Source organism: Ambystoma mexicanum, chromosome 1q, assembly GCF_040938575.1.
Source record: "Ambystoma mexicanum isolate Mex_15411 chromosome 1q, UKY_AmexF1_1, whole genome shotgun sequence".
Taxonomy (NCBI): Eukaryota; Metazoa; Chordata; class Amphibia; order Caudata; family Ambystomatidae; genus Ambystoma; species Ambystoma mexicanum.
In genome coordinates, this window is record NC_090922.1 from 1,386,758,534 (window position 1) to 1,386,774,250 (window position 15,717).

The 15,717-nt window shown below is 44.6% G+C and overlaps 1 protein-coding gene across 1 annotated transcript in view; it reads left to right on the forward strand.

Annotated features, from left to right (window-relative positions):
• The window catches only part of STIL (STIL centriolar assembly protein), a 327,963-nt gene that overhangs the window by 24,423 nt on the left and 287,823 nt on the right, over window positions 1-15,717 (forward strand). The window contains exon 3 of the mRNA XM_069642242.1: window positions 8,180-8,284. Within this exon, the coding sequence (XP_069498343.1) occupies window positions 8,180-8,284 (105 nt within the window). The remainder of the gene's footprint in view (window positions 1-8,179; window positions 8,285-15,717) is intronic.

Here is a 15,717-nt window from a genome sequence, read left to right on the forward strand (position 1 = left end):
ACCATCTAAATACATGATGTATTGATTAAATGAGCTCACAAAAGAAATTCAAAATAAATTACTTGCAATACGCAAGGTTGAAAACAAAAACCTCCACATCTCCATTTAATTTGGTTGCCATATCCCGGGCTTTGAAACTGCCAGGGATTGATGCATCCTCCATAATCTGTGACACTGATTAAGTTATTAGGAATTCATTTCCTTTTAGAAATCCTTTCCTGACACAACACTTCTTTGGTTTAGATTAGTCTTCCCCGGGTCCTGGTCAGAGTAGGGGAAGGCCATTGAGTTATACCATGCTACAACATTTGGCCACAATAACATGAACACCCCTCTTGACATCACAAACCTTCTAACATTGCCCCTAAATTACGTTTTTGTGCTGAACAGTCGCAATCATTAATTTTGCAATTCATTGTCCAATATACAGAATAGCTTTAGGTAGCAAGGTGCGAGGCATTCACTCTGAGTCTGACAAATGATGTGACCTGTGGACATCAGCGAGAACACTGTACAATGTTGCACCCTAGGGACTCCGTAACCTCTCTGCTGATTGGACCTCCCCATCTCCCCCGCCATGGTCCCAGAGTCCCAACCCTCTGAATCCCAGCTCGTTCCTTGCACCTTGGTACAAAGTGTGATCTGCAAAATGTGTACCACACCATGGCTGGAGTTTAATTAACAGTATTTAATTTCTATTCTCTGCCAGTTTTCGTTGTGCAACCAGGTACCTTGCTTGGTAGTCTCGAAGTATCTCTTAGAGTAACTTTGCTGTGACTGCGTTCTCCTGGGAACCTTCAGACGTGCAACATTGCAGCCCACTGTCTCTGCTGAATGTTCAGAAAATATGTTCTGCTCATCACACAAGGGCATGCAGCTCTTTTCTTATGAGCTGTCTTCGAGAAATGCCTTCTTAACGTGAGCCTAAAACCAAAATGGCTTCTCTACTGTTGACATATTGCTCTAAGAAAACCCCCATATATAAGCTCCCTCCACTATAAGCCCCCCCCTTACAGTAGCTTACACCCCCACCGTGTGCCAGCTCCATAAAACTACCTCCTACTGCCCCTCAAGCACCGATCCTCTGAGTTCCCCCTCTGGGAATTCTCGCGCTGCGCTTGCTTATCTCATTTTATGCAAGCAGTTCTGCGTTCAATGATGTCCTCGCCACAATGTCACCAGGTTACTTGTGCAATTGGCAGCGTTGGATCTGGACCTTTACAACAACCAGTCACCTTTGAAGGAAGTGACATAACAAATTGTGTTAATACAGCCACACTGGTCTCGTCTAGAATTCCAGAATACTGTGCAAAGCATTGCTTCAGTCGTATAAGATAGTCCGCCGGATTGTCACCCATGGCTTGTTTGCAAGCATTTATTTACGCCCGATCCGTCTTCCAGTAACAGATCTCAATTGACTGTACTAATCTATCAGTAACAACCTTTAACCCATCAGTTTCTTCATCTGGCCAGTTTCATAGCTGCTTGAGTAATGCAAACTTGTCAGTGGGGAGAGCCGCTCTCAACAGTTGGATATGGTTGACGCATGTTGGTCTGTAACTCCTGTAATTCCTCTTGGAACTTAAATGGAAATTGACAGGATCTTTTCAAATCATTGGAAATTTTTGGACAGTGTTAAAAAGATCAGTGGGGCTCCTACTCCTACATGGTGACTCCGGTGTTTCCTCCTCCCGGGAGTTGCTCGAGAGGGAATGTAGTTACATTACTGGACGTTGGGGAACTGGGGAACCCATTGAAGGTGCCGGGTATGACCTGCAAAGGGGATCCAAAGAGGATAGAGAATGTATTTTTTGACAGTTGTCTTGGGCTAACAGGCGTGAGTATCGGGGTATACTGATAATAGACATGCAGTCCATTCACAGCTGAATCAGGGCTGTCGATTTGACGAAGGCTACTCTGTAGTGGGGTAGTAGTAGACTCTGGGATGGACAGCTGTCTTGGCTGGGAATTGGGTGCAAGGTTTACGATAGCGGGGTTATAGGGATAGTGGGATTATAGGTATTGCATCTCCTCTGGTGATTCATTCGGTGAAGGTACCCTTTGGATGACCGGGCGTAAGCGGTTAAAACTGAGATTATGCTTGCGTCCTGATAGGTTGGAGTACTGTTTAAATGATTTTGCTTGCTCTTGCAGTTTCTCTTGTGTCTTTTTCCAGAGATTGGGTTTTCCATTCAGACTGTCTCTTCGTGACTTCAGTGAACCTGTCTAAATAGCTATCCGGTTTTTGTTTGTGCATTAGCCCTGTTTCGTTTTCGAAGGCTTTTTTTCAGCACTAATCTCTTCCATCTCAAATTGCAGAGGGAGTTGTCTAAGTTGAGACCCCCTGAGTTTAACTGTGCCCTTTATCCAGACATTTACAGGTTTTTGGGAAGTAGTTTGTATACGTAAATTACACTGGGCTTTAGGTTGTAGTGGCACTTCTTTAGACTGACTAGATTCCGTTCCCACAAGGGGAGACTGGTATGGCTTCTTGCAGAACCAGGTCTGCACTGTTCTTGGCCGGTGGCTAGTGGGGTCGGTGCATGCCAACTGCTTTGTTGTGCCTATTCAGAAGTTGGATTGGAGTCCCACAAGCTCTGTTCCTACGCCGTCTCTGAAATTTTTGTGACGCCTGTCGGTATTGGCCAAATCTATATCCTGATAGCCCTGATTCACGCTGAGGTAATTGTCACTGTACTCTGGGTAGTGGAACGGAAGGTGTGCACTGAGTGGCCTGGATTTTCCAGGGACTGGGTAGGGAAGCATTGTAGATCGGACAAATAAATGGAGGAAACCAAGCCTGTTAAATCTATCTTACTACGATCAGGAAAAGAGAAACAGTTTCTTTTGCAACAGCGTTGCACATGTAGGGTTCTTGGGGTAAGGGAACGTGTTTCGACAGGACACTATTTTGTTTGGAATTTACTTTAATTATTTTAAATTAGAGTTTTTGTAAAACTGTCTATTAATTGCCCAGAATAGTGGGGTGGGACTGTATGACTAGGGTTTGATGAGGGGAGTGAATATTGTGCCTGTGCCCCACTCTGATATATTATCAAGTCTAATGATATATATTAAGTAGTGTCTTGCTGCAGAAACCTAAGACTGGTCTTTACTAGTCAGTCAGGAAATGTAAGTTTGTGTGAAGTTATCTGTGCAAAAAAACTGTCACTTTTAGCAGAAATTCAGTAAGCCTAGGTAATTTGTTTACACAATTAGCGCAATTGCCACTGTAATTCTAAACAAGAACATGGGTGCAAACATCATTCTATTGGAGGCACGTGTATGTTTCCTGTACCCGGGCTTTGTCAAGTCACGGTAACACTTATCTAGTTTAGGGACTAATTTGTATGTACTTTTCCCCAAATCTAGTTATCTTGGATACCAGTACCATTCATTATAATATTGTTCCATCACAGTATCATCAATTTCTGTTTGGCGAAACATATTTCATTGTTATTACATCATCATGGTGCTGTGTCCAGTTTTTCTTTTTTTTATTTTCTAAACCTACATTCAATATGGGCTATTGTCCATAACTGCTGTATACTGTTTATTAATCTTGTCCTGTAGGATGGTTGATTCTCATTGTTCATATTATCGTGGATGAATCATATATGTTCATTAATAGGTTCTCTAAGTTCCTTATGCAAAGGTTCACAGGTCTGTTTGTTAGTCCTTTGCAATTGGTTGGATCTTTCTTACTTTTCTATCTTAAAACCGTATATGGCTGGTGATCACTTTACGTTTCGTTGTTGATTCCAATCGCACACACAGGGCCGCCATCCTGAAATAAAGTGAAGAATGAAGGCGGAAGGTTAATAATGAAAGGGACCCAATAGAATTTCAATGAAAATTAGAATCGACAACAACGAAACTTGGATGGATCACCAGCCATATAAGGTAGTAAGAATGATCCAACTTGAAAGGACTAACTTTCGCATAAGAGTGCCTACGTTCAGTGCAGAGGGCGAGGTGGCTCGTCCCCTGCACTACTCACCTCTGGTGGGTGTAGATCAACTCCTCCCAACCCACAGGCTGTGAAGGGGGGGGAGGGAACCTCGCCTTATGTGTCAGGGTGCAGCTGTGATGACGCAGTTGCATGCTGTCGGCATGAGGAATTTAAATGTATGTATTTCGCAGGCACGCTTTTGCATGCTGAAATGGCATTTTATTTGAGTGAGGCTTCGTTGGAAAGGGGAAACTCTCCCCTTTCCAACGAGCCCTCACTTAAGGTGATTGCTACCAGCAATGTCCACTAGATCACCAGGACATTAATTTCAACAGCCCACCACCCCCACAAAACAAAACCCGCAATGCTTTGCCTTCTTTGGTGGCTGATGGGTGGTATTTTGCACCAATTTGTCCCCATGGACGGCAAAACAATGTAAGCCAATTTTTCCAGGGGCACACATGGGGCCTGGGGGGGGATCCTTGCCGTATGCCTGTAGTGCCAGCACCCTCCGGAATCCTACACCCTCCCCCACATCCCATGGAGGGGCAGATCTTTTCTGCTTCCCTGGGGTGGGGCGGCAACATTGAGTGTCTGGTCATGTTTTTTTGCAAACCCTGGGAAGCAGTAAGGACCACTAATCCACCAAGGAAAAGATATTTGGGGGGTGGGGGGGGAGGGGCTGCTTTGCCCGTCTTAGTGCCCCCAGCCATCCTAGATCTCTAGCTGCGTTACGCCTTTTGGGGTGGAGTGGGAACCCTGCCTGGACGTACCAAGACCGCCAGTGGGCTGGGGGCGGGTCGATCCACGTGCGGGCAGACGCCCAAGTCCGGGGGCAGCACTCCTGGCCGGTCTAGAGCAGTTCCCTTCGAGAGCGGGTGCGGAAGGGTACAAGGCATAAAATAGGCATGTTGCATAGAAATTTGCTATGCAATTTTGTAGATTTGCTAATTAAACCGACACTTGTGTAGCACAACTTGCTATTTTAAATTGCTGTGTCCAATAAAAGCACAACTCGCTCTGCGTTTCTCTTTTGCCCTCTCCTCACTCTTTTCCCCTGTTCACTGCAAGTTCAAAGGGGCAAATGGAGAGAGTGCAATAGTAATCTCCTCCATGTCCCGAGCGACCGCCGGGGTTCTTGGATGGCCACTAGTGATAATGGAGTGCCCCCCTATGTGGCAATAAAGATCTTCCGAAAGTTTGTAAGCTGCGTTTTGCTTTGCTAGGAGAGGGTCACTCGTTTGTTGCTGAACAATGTCCTTTTGAGAAATGTTGGTTTTCACTATCAACATTCTTGTAAGAAAGTTAGAACATGGTACGGTCATGCAATTCAGGGGTGGGTTTTGATCTCCCGGCACAGTCCCCCGACGGAGGCTAACCTCAACATTGAGCTGATCCCTAAGAGGGTTATCTCATCGCTCTAGTAGGTTACCTTCAACTTCCAGTCTCATTCCTTCGTAAAACTTGAGCAGAAATGGGAAGAAGGTGTGGGTACACTGGAACTGGAAGATTGGAAGGAAGCCTTGATGTCCCTGTGGAAGATAGCCACCCGAGCTCAACTTGGGCTTGTCGAATTGAAAATTCTTCACAGGGTTTACTATGCACGTGATTTCCTTTTTAATGTGGTCGAACTACTAGACAGAATTGCATGCAGTACCCTCTGGGACCACTACACACACTTAGGACTACAGGTGTTAGCCAAACCAACCTTTGGTATAAGTCTGGACACCTCCCTCACGTCTGCCCACCCCCGACACTCAGATGCCAGAGGCAGTCTTCAGTCCTGATGCCCGCCAAAGGCATACAAACAAAGGGACCAAACATTGTTTGGCGCGCAGAGACAAACACTAGAAGGACCTTTCCAAAAAGAAACCGCAAAAAAAGAAGGGACCTGTTTAAACAAAGGGACTTAGGCGCCATCTTGAAAAACATGGCTCCCGTATTCTTTAGCTACCGGTGTACGTGGTCGGGGAAAAACCATAATGCTAGTTCGTTGTTAAACCACTGCCGCCAGCCTTTTCAATAGGAATGGGTAGTATTTTACTGCTACATGAGTATTTGGACACGGTGGGGGGGGGTACTATGTAACCCCTCCAGAACTCCATTGTAAGATGGTGTGTGCTGGTCTAGGAATTTGGAAAGACTCATAAATTTCACTTTACATTCTCTGGAAAACGGTAGTTTATCCCTGAGAAAGCATTTAAACCTTTGGGAAGTCTAAAAGACATCCCTGTGTCACAGCACTGAGGGTGCTGTGTAACGCGCATGAAAAGATGATGCCTATGGAGTAACTCCATAATCAAAAAAAATAAACATAAACACAAACGGAATTAAAAAGTACAGAGTCACTAAGTCCAGCAAAAGAGCTGGGGCTTTCTAAGGTAGTGAGGAATTGGCAAATTTTGAGAATCCGCCCTAACAGACTGACTTCATCGTATCAGTTTTATTTGTGTCCACTCATGCAGCTAACCATTACGTTTTACAGACACTCCTCTCATGTCTCACTTTAGCAGTCCACAAAAATGCTGTATTGTTACTTATTTATGTCTTGGGTACAAATGGCTTTTGGTGACATTAGCAATTTTGTACTCATATTTTTATCAAATGTGTGTTTTCTAATCAAGAAATTGAGCAAACTCTGCTAATCAATTTTTGGAAACTAATTTATGCCTTGGGCTATGTGGCCGTATCTGGGCTCCCTGGGACTGCCGTTGGGCTTGGGTATGGCCTATGCCTTCTTTTCTGCCCAGGTAAGCGCACCCACGCATTTGAGGTACCTTTTATAAGGACGCCTGTGGGAAGGTACGACATGTGGTGTTGCTGGCGTGTTTCGGTGATTTCCTGTTGGAAATGTCTGAAAATTTTGGCAGCTTTTTTTCCCCTTACATTTTGGTTTTACGGGGCCTTATGGTTAATAAATTCCAGGGCGATTAGCGCAAGTCAGACCTCTTTGGATTCCTCCAGGTGTCTACTTTAAAAAATGCATGGGGTTGCCCGTTTTCCTTGGTGGCTGTGATACGCCAGGCCTAAATCTGTGGGTTGTCCACAAAGCCAAAGTTTTCCCCAGGGCGTTTGATGTGCCAGTGGTTAAGCCTTTTCCCTTTGCGCCCAGGTCAGTGCACCCACACATGATGTACCATTTTTATCGGGACAACTGTGGGGAAGGTAGGACATTTAGTTTTCTCTTGGTTTTGATGATGTTGTCATACATTTCTTAATGCACTTTGTTACATAACCCTTTCATTGCCCAAATGTGACCTACATTTAGTCGCTGCTTTAGGATCTATGCTTTTGTAACCTGTGCAAGTCACCTATGCTTCAGAAGGTCTGCCTGTGCTCATTCCAAAAATGTACGCTTGCCATTCTTCACCACATTAGTTCCTTATTTTCAAATGCTAAGTACGTCTGTTTAGGCTTTTGGGATAAAAATCTTGTGTACCATGGCTCTGTTTTTGGCTCGTGGTATTTTTTGTTTTGTGAAACATTATGGAAAATGTGTGTTCCTATCTGGAAGAGTCGGGGGGGGGGGGGGGGGGGAGGATTTAGCGGTGCATTGCTTTTCTCAATATCCAAGTCCTTAACCTTACAAGTGCAAATATGTACAGCGCATACTTTTTTCTGATGTCACTTTTCCAATGTCTTCCCAAATTATATGGGAATTTTAGGTCCATAATTGTTTGCTGACATGCCCTATTGACCCCTTCTTGAACTTGGAATTTTGTCTACTTTTCAGAAATGTATGCCTTTCTGTTTTACAATTGAGCTTTCCTACCCTCCTCTTCCATTCAGTCCAAGCATGTCCTATTAAAAAAACAAAGAAAAAGGTAAATATATCTTGCCTCACAAAACTGATGGTAACACTCTGCCTGTTCTTGAAAGCTTGGAAAATGGCGAATTCAGAACTGCAAACCATTTGTTCCTTGCTCTTACAACACAGGCTTCTTTGTACATCATTTTATTGGCACTTTTCTGGAAGAAAACACAAAATGTGGTCGCTTTTTTGGTTACTTTCTCACACCCCCTACAGCAGACGACTAATCCTTGGTGGCGTTATGACCACCGAAAATAAATCGTTTTTACATTGCAGGTAAGTAACTTCTTTCCTTATTTATTGCTAGTTTTGGTTTATGAATTACTATCTCATCCGAGGTATTTTGCTTCGGCACTAAGGTGAGTTTATTATTGGAAATATTTGCTGCTAAATGGATTTTTCTTTCTGTTTTACAGGAGTCTGATGAAAAAAGCGCCCTTTGGCTTCCCGTCTTCAAAGTCTGCCCTTTGGGATCCCACACCCATGGGGGATACTATTGGGTTGCATCTTGGTTATTACAGGTACATTTATTTCTGCTTTTTGATCCAAGCACTTGTCCTAGGCTACTGAAGCTAGTGGAAAATATAGGGATGAAATTAAAATTGGCCTTTTTACCTACAATATTCTGGACGACCAAAGGAGTCATTTTTCATACTAAATGCGTAAATTGATTTTGAAATGTATTTGCTGGATTTTAGTTCTGGCATCTGCTTGTTATGGCAGTATGCTTCCTTACTTTGCCAAATGCCCATCATTGCATTTTCACAGCATCTAGACTTGTCTGTGGAATGGTATACTGTTACCCCCTGCCTGGGATATCCAGTTCTTAGTTTTATGCAGGAAAGAAATTGAGCAAGGAGTAAGAAAACAGTAGGTGCTTCAAAAGAGTGATTCAGTGGGGTAATACTGTTTAGTGATAGAACAAGAGCATGTCCGTTCTGTTGTGTGGGCCAGAGTTCTGCAAAAAGGGTGCGGCATGTATTGCCTAAAGTGTTGAGGGAATTTGTTGGTTTCCAAGGCTGGTAAGGAGAATGTAAGTTGGTACACAATGTAATGTTGGATGCACGAGAGGGTTGTACATGGTTCAGCAAACCTGGAAGTTTGGTGGTTTATTTGCCCTGGCATCTCTATACATTGCATCCCAGGCCAACTCCGGAATGTAAATTCTGTGACTTCCACGATTGGTGTTGTAAAGTATCGACTGTTTAAAGGTGAATGTTTTTGGTAACCGAAGGTAAGGGATTGGAGTGGTCAAACTAGTATGGTACATTTTTAAGCTTGGTGCCTACCCAGCGAGGGTTAATCGGAATGTAATCATCTTATTGGCCCTAGCTGGGACATTACCCGACACAGAATCCCCTGCTTTCATATCCCTGGTGGGAAGGTGTGGCAGCCCCTCAGCCAATGAGGAGGCTCGTAGCGGGTAATGGCTGCTCATGCCACCACACGGCTGGAGGCTGCCATCATCCCCCGCCGGGGATTCGGGTACTTTTTTTTTTTTAATTTATTTTTTTTTTTCCTCCCAACCCCACTTACCTTCTTTTTGCTCTGTTTTCGAGAGAGAGCGCGCTGGGAACACTTCTGTCCCCAGTTCGTCCGCTCTTGATGCCCGCCATGGAAAGTGAAAACGACTGTTTTCCTTCAGCGGCGGCTATTTTTTTTTAACTTATTTTGTTTGTTTTGAAACGCTGCAGCATTTCAGAACAGAAAAAGAATGCTATTAGTACCCCTGTCTTGTGGGCCGGGGTACTAATAGCAATACGCCCGAGCCGCAGGGCCGTTACTGAGTCGGGTAATGCCCCAGGGCCTTCGTTAAGGCCCTCCCCATGGGGCCCGAGGCATTACCTGACTTGGTAATGCCCCCGCGGCTCGGGGCTTATTGCTTAATTATGAGTTTGTGTCATGCCATGCTAGACTTTATTTGAGCTCATGGTGAGTCAGGGTGGTGCCTTGCTCGTGAGTAGACTATCGGAGACTATGAACTAATCCCTTTTTCAGAGCGCCAAGGGACCACTACGGTGGTGATGGTGCGCGGTACAAATGTCCTTTAACATTAACTAGTTAACTATGGTGAGAATCTCTTGGCTCCCTCTGTAGGCTGTGTTCATTGGACTATGTGAAAGGCAGGGGTGGGTATGTAACAAATGGGGTAGGTAGGGAGAGAATGTACAGATATATGTACATCTGCATGAAGTAACAGTATGGCACCCTTATTTTTAGGTTTCTATACGGTTTGCATAAACCTACATATGACATGCTTTGTTGCTTGCGACATTGCTTTATGCCAGAGTAAGGGCATCTGAAATGACTGAGGAGCAGGTAAGGAATCGAGGTAAATGCCCACGAGCCCGAATGTTGACACAAGAGCCCATCAGCTAGCCAAACTAGAGCCAGAAATGAATGTACTCCACAACTGACTCCCGCACAAGTGACCTGGTGGTCTAGGCTCCTTGCATACCTGGAAACCATTTAAATACTTGGTCAGAAATGCAAATCTGCCCTTTCCACCACTCCCTGAAAAATGAAGAAACTTCATTTTTGCAAATGGTCCTTTTCTTTTGTTCTTAGTTATAGTTTTATGTCGTGCCAAATCACCACTATATAGTAGTCTGAGCACCTTGGCTTTTCTTTTTATGCAATGTGTTTTAGGACATGAGCCTGTCTGTTGGCTTAGCAGTGATCCCGCTTTTAAGCCTTTCACAATGCCAGGGTGTCGTTTACCTGTTAACTATACGTGAGGTTATTGTTCTAGTTCAGAGCTTTTCTTTAACAACGCCTAGGTATCCTGTACTGTGCTCCAGTTGCTTGAATTGATTGGAATGCTCGACTACAACTCCAGAATGTGGTTGTGTTAAATGTGGCCCTTCCTACTGAGCACGAATTCCACTGTGACTTTGATCAACTTTAAGACTGCTTTGATGGTACGCTTTGTTTTTACATCGGAGACTTGGAAATTGGGAGGATGAGTATCGTAAATAAAGATTTGCACTTTCCTGTTCCAGGCTTAGGTCTTTATCATAGGACCAAAACAGACTTCCCAGCTCGCCCCAATGCCATCAGGACGACCTCTCCTTTATCATTGATTTACAAATAAACTCCCTCTGTGAAAAGTTGACAACGTGCCTTTTTTTTTTTTTTTTGCTGTTGGTTGAAAAAGCCTGCACTCGATGCATGTTTTCCTCATGACATGAGTGTTAGTTGGCACCTTGTGATCCCAAAAACCTCAAATTGGGACCTAACCAGCAACTTGACATTCACACCATAATTGGCACGGTTCAAGACTGTCACCACAAATGGTCATTGTAAATGGAAGCGGGGCTTTGTTTTTTGGGTGCTTTAAGTGTTCACACTGACCCGCACCTGTCTGAGGGGCTGCATGCTTCTCTAGGACTGTCTTCCCCACTTTCTCGGGTTTAACATTTTTTACAATTACACTGTTTCCCATGGCCATGAACGACCGAGTTTCCCCCAAACTTGCACTCCCCAACTGTTTGCCATTCATTTGTAGCATTCCTCTAAAACCATTAGTTTACATAGGTGTGGAACTGATTTGCTGCGTTCTGGCTTTGACTCTGCACTCCTTATCTGGGCCTTGTCTCTGATAGAAAGGATAATGAAACTCTCCCGCGGATCAGCTGTCCCAGTGATGTACTGGTTGACTTGTACTTGATGTCTCACTCTGCTTATCTATCAGCGTGCAACCATTCTCTGGGGATAATGTGTGGTCCTGGTACCTCTTCCTATGGGGCTTGTCTCCATTTCCCATATGGGACCTGGTAGGAGAGTCAACCGGGCATGAAATGGGGTCTGTCAAGTGCCCTTTGGCCGTTGTTGGGTCAGGATTACTGCTATTCACCTGTATTGCTAAATTAAGTTTGGTGACGATGGATTAAATCGATCTTTTTCATCATCTAGTTCAAAATCTATACAAGTGATTTGTCTTGTAGTAATGATTAATGCAGTCCCAAGTTTGAAATCAAGATAAGACACTACAAACCGGTCAGATGCATTAATAGCCTGGTGATCCCGTTTACAACCTGTACCAATCGAGCAAACCCGCCCATGGACTGTGCCTGATGGCACCGCCACTCCAGGTAGCCGCTTTACCGGGGTCCCGTTCACATAGCTCGAGATGTAGATTTACCCTTCTGTATCTGATCTCAGTGTTACAAATGTTATTCTTAGTTTGTGATCTAACAAATGTCTCTTACTAAAATTAATCTCATCTTGGACAATAGTCTGTCCTGAATTCTTTTACTTTTTTTTATTTATTTTTTTTGGCTTTGTTTAGTAAACTGCCCGTTTGGTATTGGGTTTCATACAGTGCACCACTGCCAGGCTCAAGGTATGTGATGTACAAGAAAAGTGGGTTCGGTTTTATTAGGGCACACAAAAGCAACGTTGGAAGATTTGTGGCGAGGGTCCTTTAGGTATTTTTTTTTTTCTTCAGAAGAGACCCTAGTCTTCCCTAGAGCGTCGGATGTGGCGGGAGAAACTTGCAGCTCTGATGGTTTTAGTGTATATGGAGTGGTAATTTGCAGTGTTAGTGGTTCAATCAGGGTGCTTGGTGGAAAGTAGGAATTTCATAAAGTTGCTGAGGGATACACAGTTCAGACACCTACGGGCACTCTAGTATTCTAGTCAGTATCGCTGTACAAACGTCTTAGTGGGAACATCAAGTACAAACCGGACTTCAATCGGTATTGCCGATCTGTATAAAAGCCTGGAAATAATTGTTATTTGAGGCTAGTTGTGACATCACAACGGCTCTGTAATCAGGTTTTACGCTCCAGTTGTGACGACACAGTGCTGCTGCGCGAGCTAGCAGAGTTCCAGCTTGATCAGGGGCTGTTTATGGCAGAATGTTTTTGTGCCCTGATGGGAGAATTTGCATTTTATTACAGTACACAAAGTTAACTTCTTTCCAATACATTTTGCTTGAACTATTTTTCTGTAACGCATGAGGTGCTGCAATACACCTATCCAAGACAGTTAATATCAACTTTGGGGCAAGGACGAAACGCCACAATGCGCATTCCCCCCTCCTGCGCCCCCCCCCCCAGCACCCGGACTGGAACACTTCACTCCCCAAACTACACCTGTGTCGTGTGACAAAACCCCCTCCTCAATATGAATGAATAAATTGCTATATAAATGAAGCTTCTTTCATTACATTGTAATGCAAGTACAGAAGAATTCTAATGTGAAAACAGCTGCTGTACAAGTAAATGGTTTTTCTGTCACCTGCTCGTAGGGAAGTCCTTGCCCGAAAGCATTTTAAACTTTCCATACTGGCACACTGCGGTGTGACCAGCCTACTGGGGTATGAGAGCCCACTGACCAATGGCCCTGTGCTGCAGGTGTTTTGTTCATACCACCTTACTTGTATTTCGTAAGGGGCAATACTAGAATAGCCATATGCATTATTTTCTTATGGAATGTTATCATTCCAAGATGGACAGTCTGGTACACTCTTATTGTACTCTTTCAAAATACCTCTGAGTTGGAGAGGGAACAAATAGCAACAGTGAGGGCTCCTGTATGCTTTGCATTAAATCGGAGCATTTCAGGACTATAACCATGATCAGAGATCTCTATATTGGATAAACAAGTGTGATAAAAAGGTTTGTATGTTTGGATCTCTAAATTCATAACAGATGCATGGCTTGGTACACACATCACTGTGCGGATCCTCAAGGTGTCTCGCCCGCTAGTCCGCGGGTATCTGTCATCCGGGTGGCCAGGACACGGCCATCGCTATTGGCTCCAGTTCTTGGTGGGTGGACCAGTGCAGGAGGGTCATATGGATGAGCGGTCCTCTGGAAGTGGGACAACGACTGGTGAGATGTGGTACCCCCCCCTTCCCTATAATACCTTTCCCCATCCTGCCCCGGATATTCATAAGTTCTACTACCCCCCCGCCCCCACCACCCCTTTTCCAACACACACTTTCCTACACCGTGACAGACAATGGATTAACACCCAAGCTGTTTACCGGACATGTCCCAACACAAGGGTCAGGCAGAGTTGGGCACTTGATGCCGACTACGCACACCTGACGGCCCTTTCCCTTCCCCCACAGGGATAAAAGGCGGAGCATGAAAGCATACTTCGAGCAAGGCCAAACGTCAGAGGAAGCAGCTATTCCCCGACTGGCAGTTCAAATGCAAGAGCAAGGCGGAGAGGCCTGGGGGGAATTGCCCTTTTCAACGCCGACCTGCGAAAGGGAACTCTTAAGACCGGGAAGTCCAGCTGGCGTGTGATGAGACTGGTGTCGATAAAGTGCAAGACAAGTTCAACACTGCAATTTCATTGAATTTTAAAGAAGCATGGTGGATGTTCAAACTCAATCCACCACCAAAGACCTCAACGAGGCACATCCAGGACACTTCGTTACATAATGGTCCCTTTAGACTTCAGGGTCGGTATTCCTTCCAGTACACTGCTCTACCAAAAGTACAAGGTTGCCCTGGGCTTTAAGGGTTGCCCCTATGTGGATAACATACCCACAGATGCCCCCCTGACTGCACACCATCTCTACTAGGCTCTCAGCGCAGAGTGCCACTGTTCTGACTACGACCCAGCTCTGGCATGGGCGCACTGGGGCATCGCTCCCATTGAGCATGACCTCTAACTAGTCAGGGTCCACAGTATATGTATTGGATGCGAAAACAAAAATCATTGGGGTACCAATGCACTCTTACCTGACCGCATCCACATGACCAAGGCACCATCTTGATGTATATCTAAACTAACCATCCACTTAGTGAGAGCCTTATGTCATGCTGTAATGATGACCACATATTAGTTCGGCCAGTGATTTGCTTTGTTGTCACCATTGCTTGACTCTGTTTGGGCTCACATACACTTTCTGCCATTCTAGCTTCTTTCCAGTGATTTGCTTCGATGGTTTGTGTATAAATGTGGATTTACTTTTCTGGGAACAGCTTTGACTGCTACCCCATTCCATGTAGTTGCCACCATACTATTGCCATATTGTTGCCATGCACTGTCACATTCATTTACACATGCTAATTACACAAGCAGTACGTGTCTCCCTACCCCGGCCGCCTCCCCAATGACCACACGCCTCGCTCTGGATTGACCTATCCTCCATACTGTGCTGTTCCCGTTCTGTCCCCGACCCGCAACGTGCGCATGCGCATTACAGACACTACCCCCATAAGCGCACGCGCACTTCTTCTGTCACCTGTCATCTTGAACTTTTTTAAATTTCAAATCCGAAAAACTACCTTCAGAAAATCGTCTGTATCTCAGGAACCGTTTGTGCTAGGAGCGAGTTTTAACTGTCATCTTAAAGCTAAGATTCTAGGCTTTCCAACGAACCTGGGCTTGCTACTCCTTTTAGGGCCTCCGTAATTACGCTCGACGCACGCGATAAAATTTGCCGCGATTTGACATTTTGCACAACTTCAGCCACGTGTAAAAATCAGCAGCTCCTTGCTTTCCTTTGCTAAAATCCGTTTTAACCTGTTAGGTACTCAGAGCATTGCTAAAGTGAGCCTGAACGAATATAAACTAGATATCACTCACCCTGAACCTCCTACAGGGAATTAAAATCAATTTTGGCATCATTTCACTTCATTGCCACCACATTCAAAGCATTTTGGGCCTGTGTTTCAAACTTCTACTTGTTTTCCTCTAAGCTTGCTGGGGGGGAACTGAATTTTGTATTGTATTTGATTGCATTCCTGAGAACTGTTTGCATTCCTTTCCAACTCCTTATATTGCATAAAGGGGGGGGGGGTGAATTGTCAAGGAAAAGTGATTACATTGTCTTTTGTTGAAGCCATATCAAGTTATTTTCTGTACTGCATTTCAGTCATCATTGCATTGTCCTTGAAGCCATAAGGGCATTCTCTACCACCTTATTTTTCTTTTCCTATTCATAAGTAACCAAGAACTGTGCTACTGTAGGGTTACCTATTGCTGA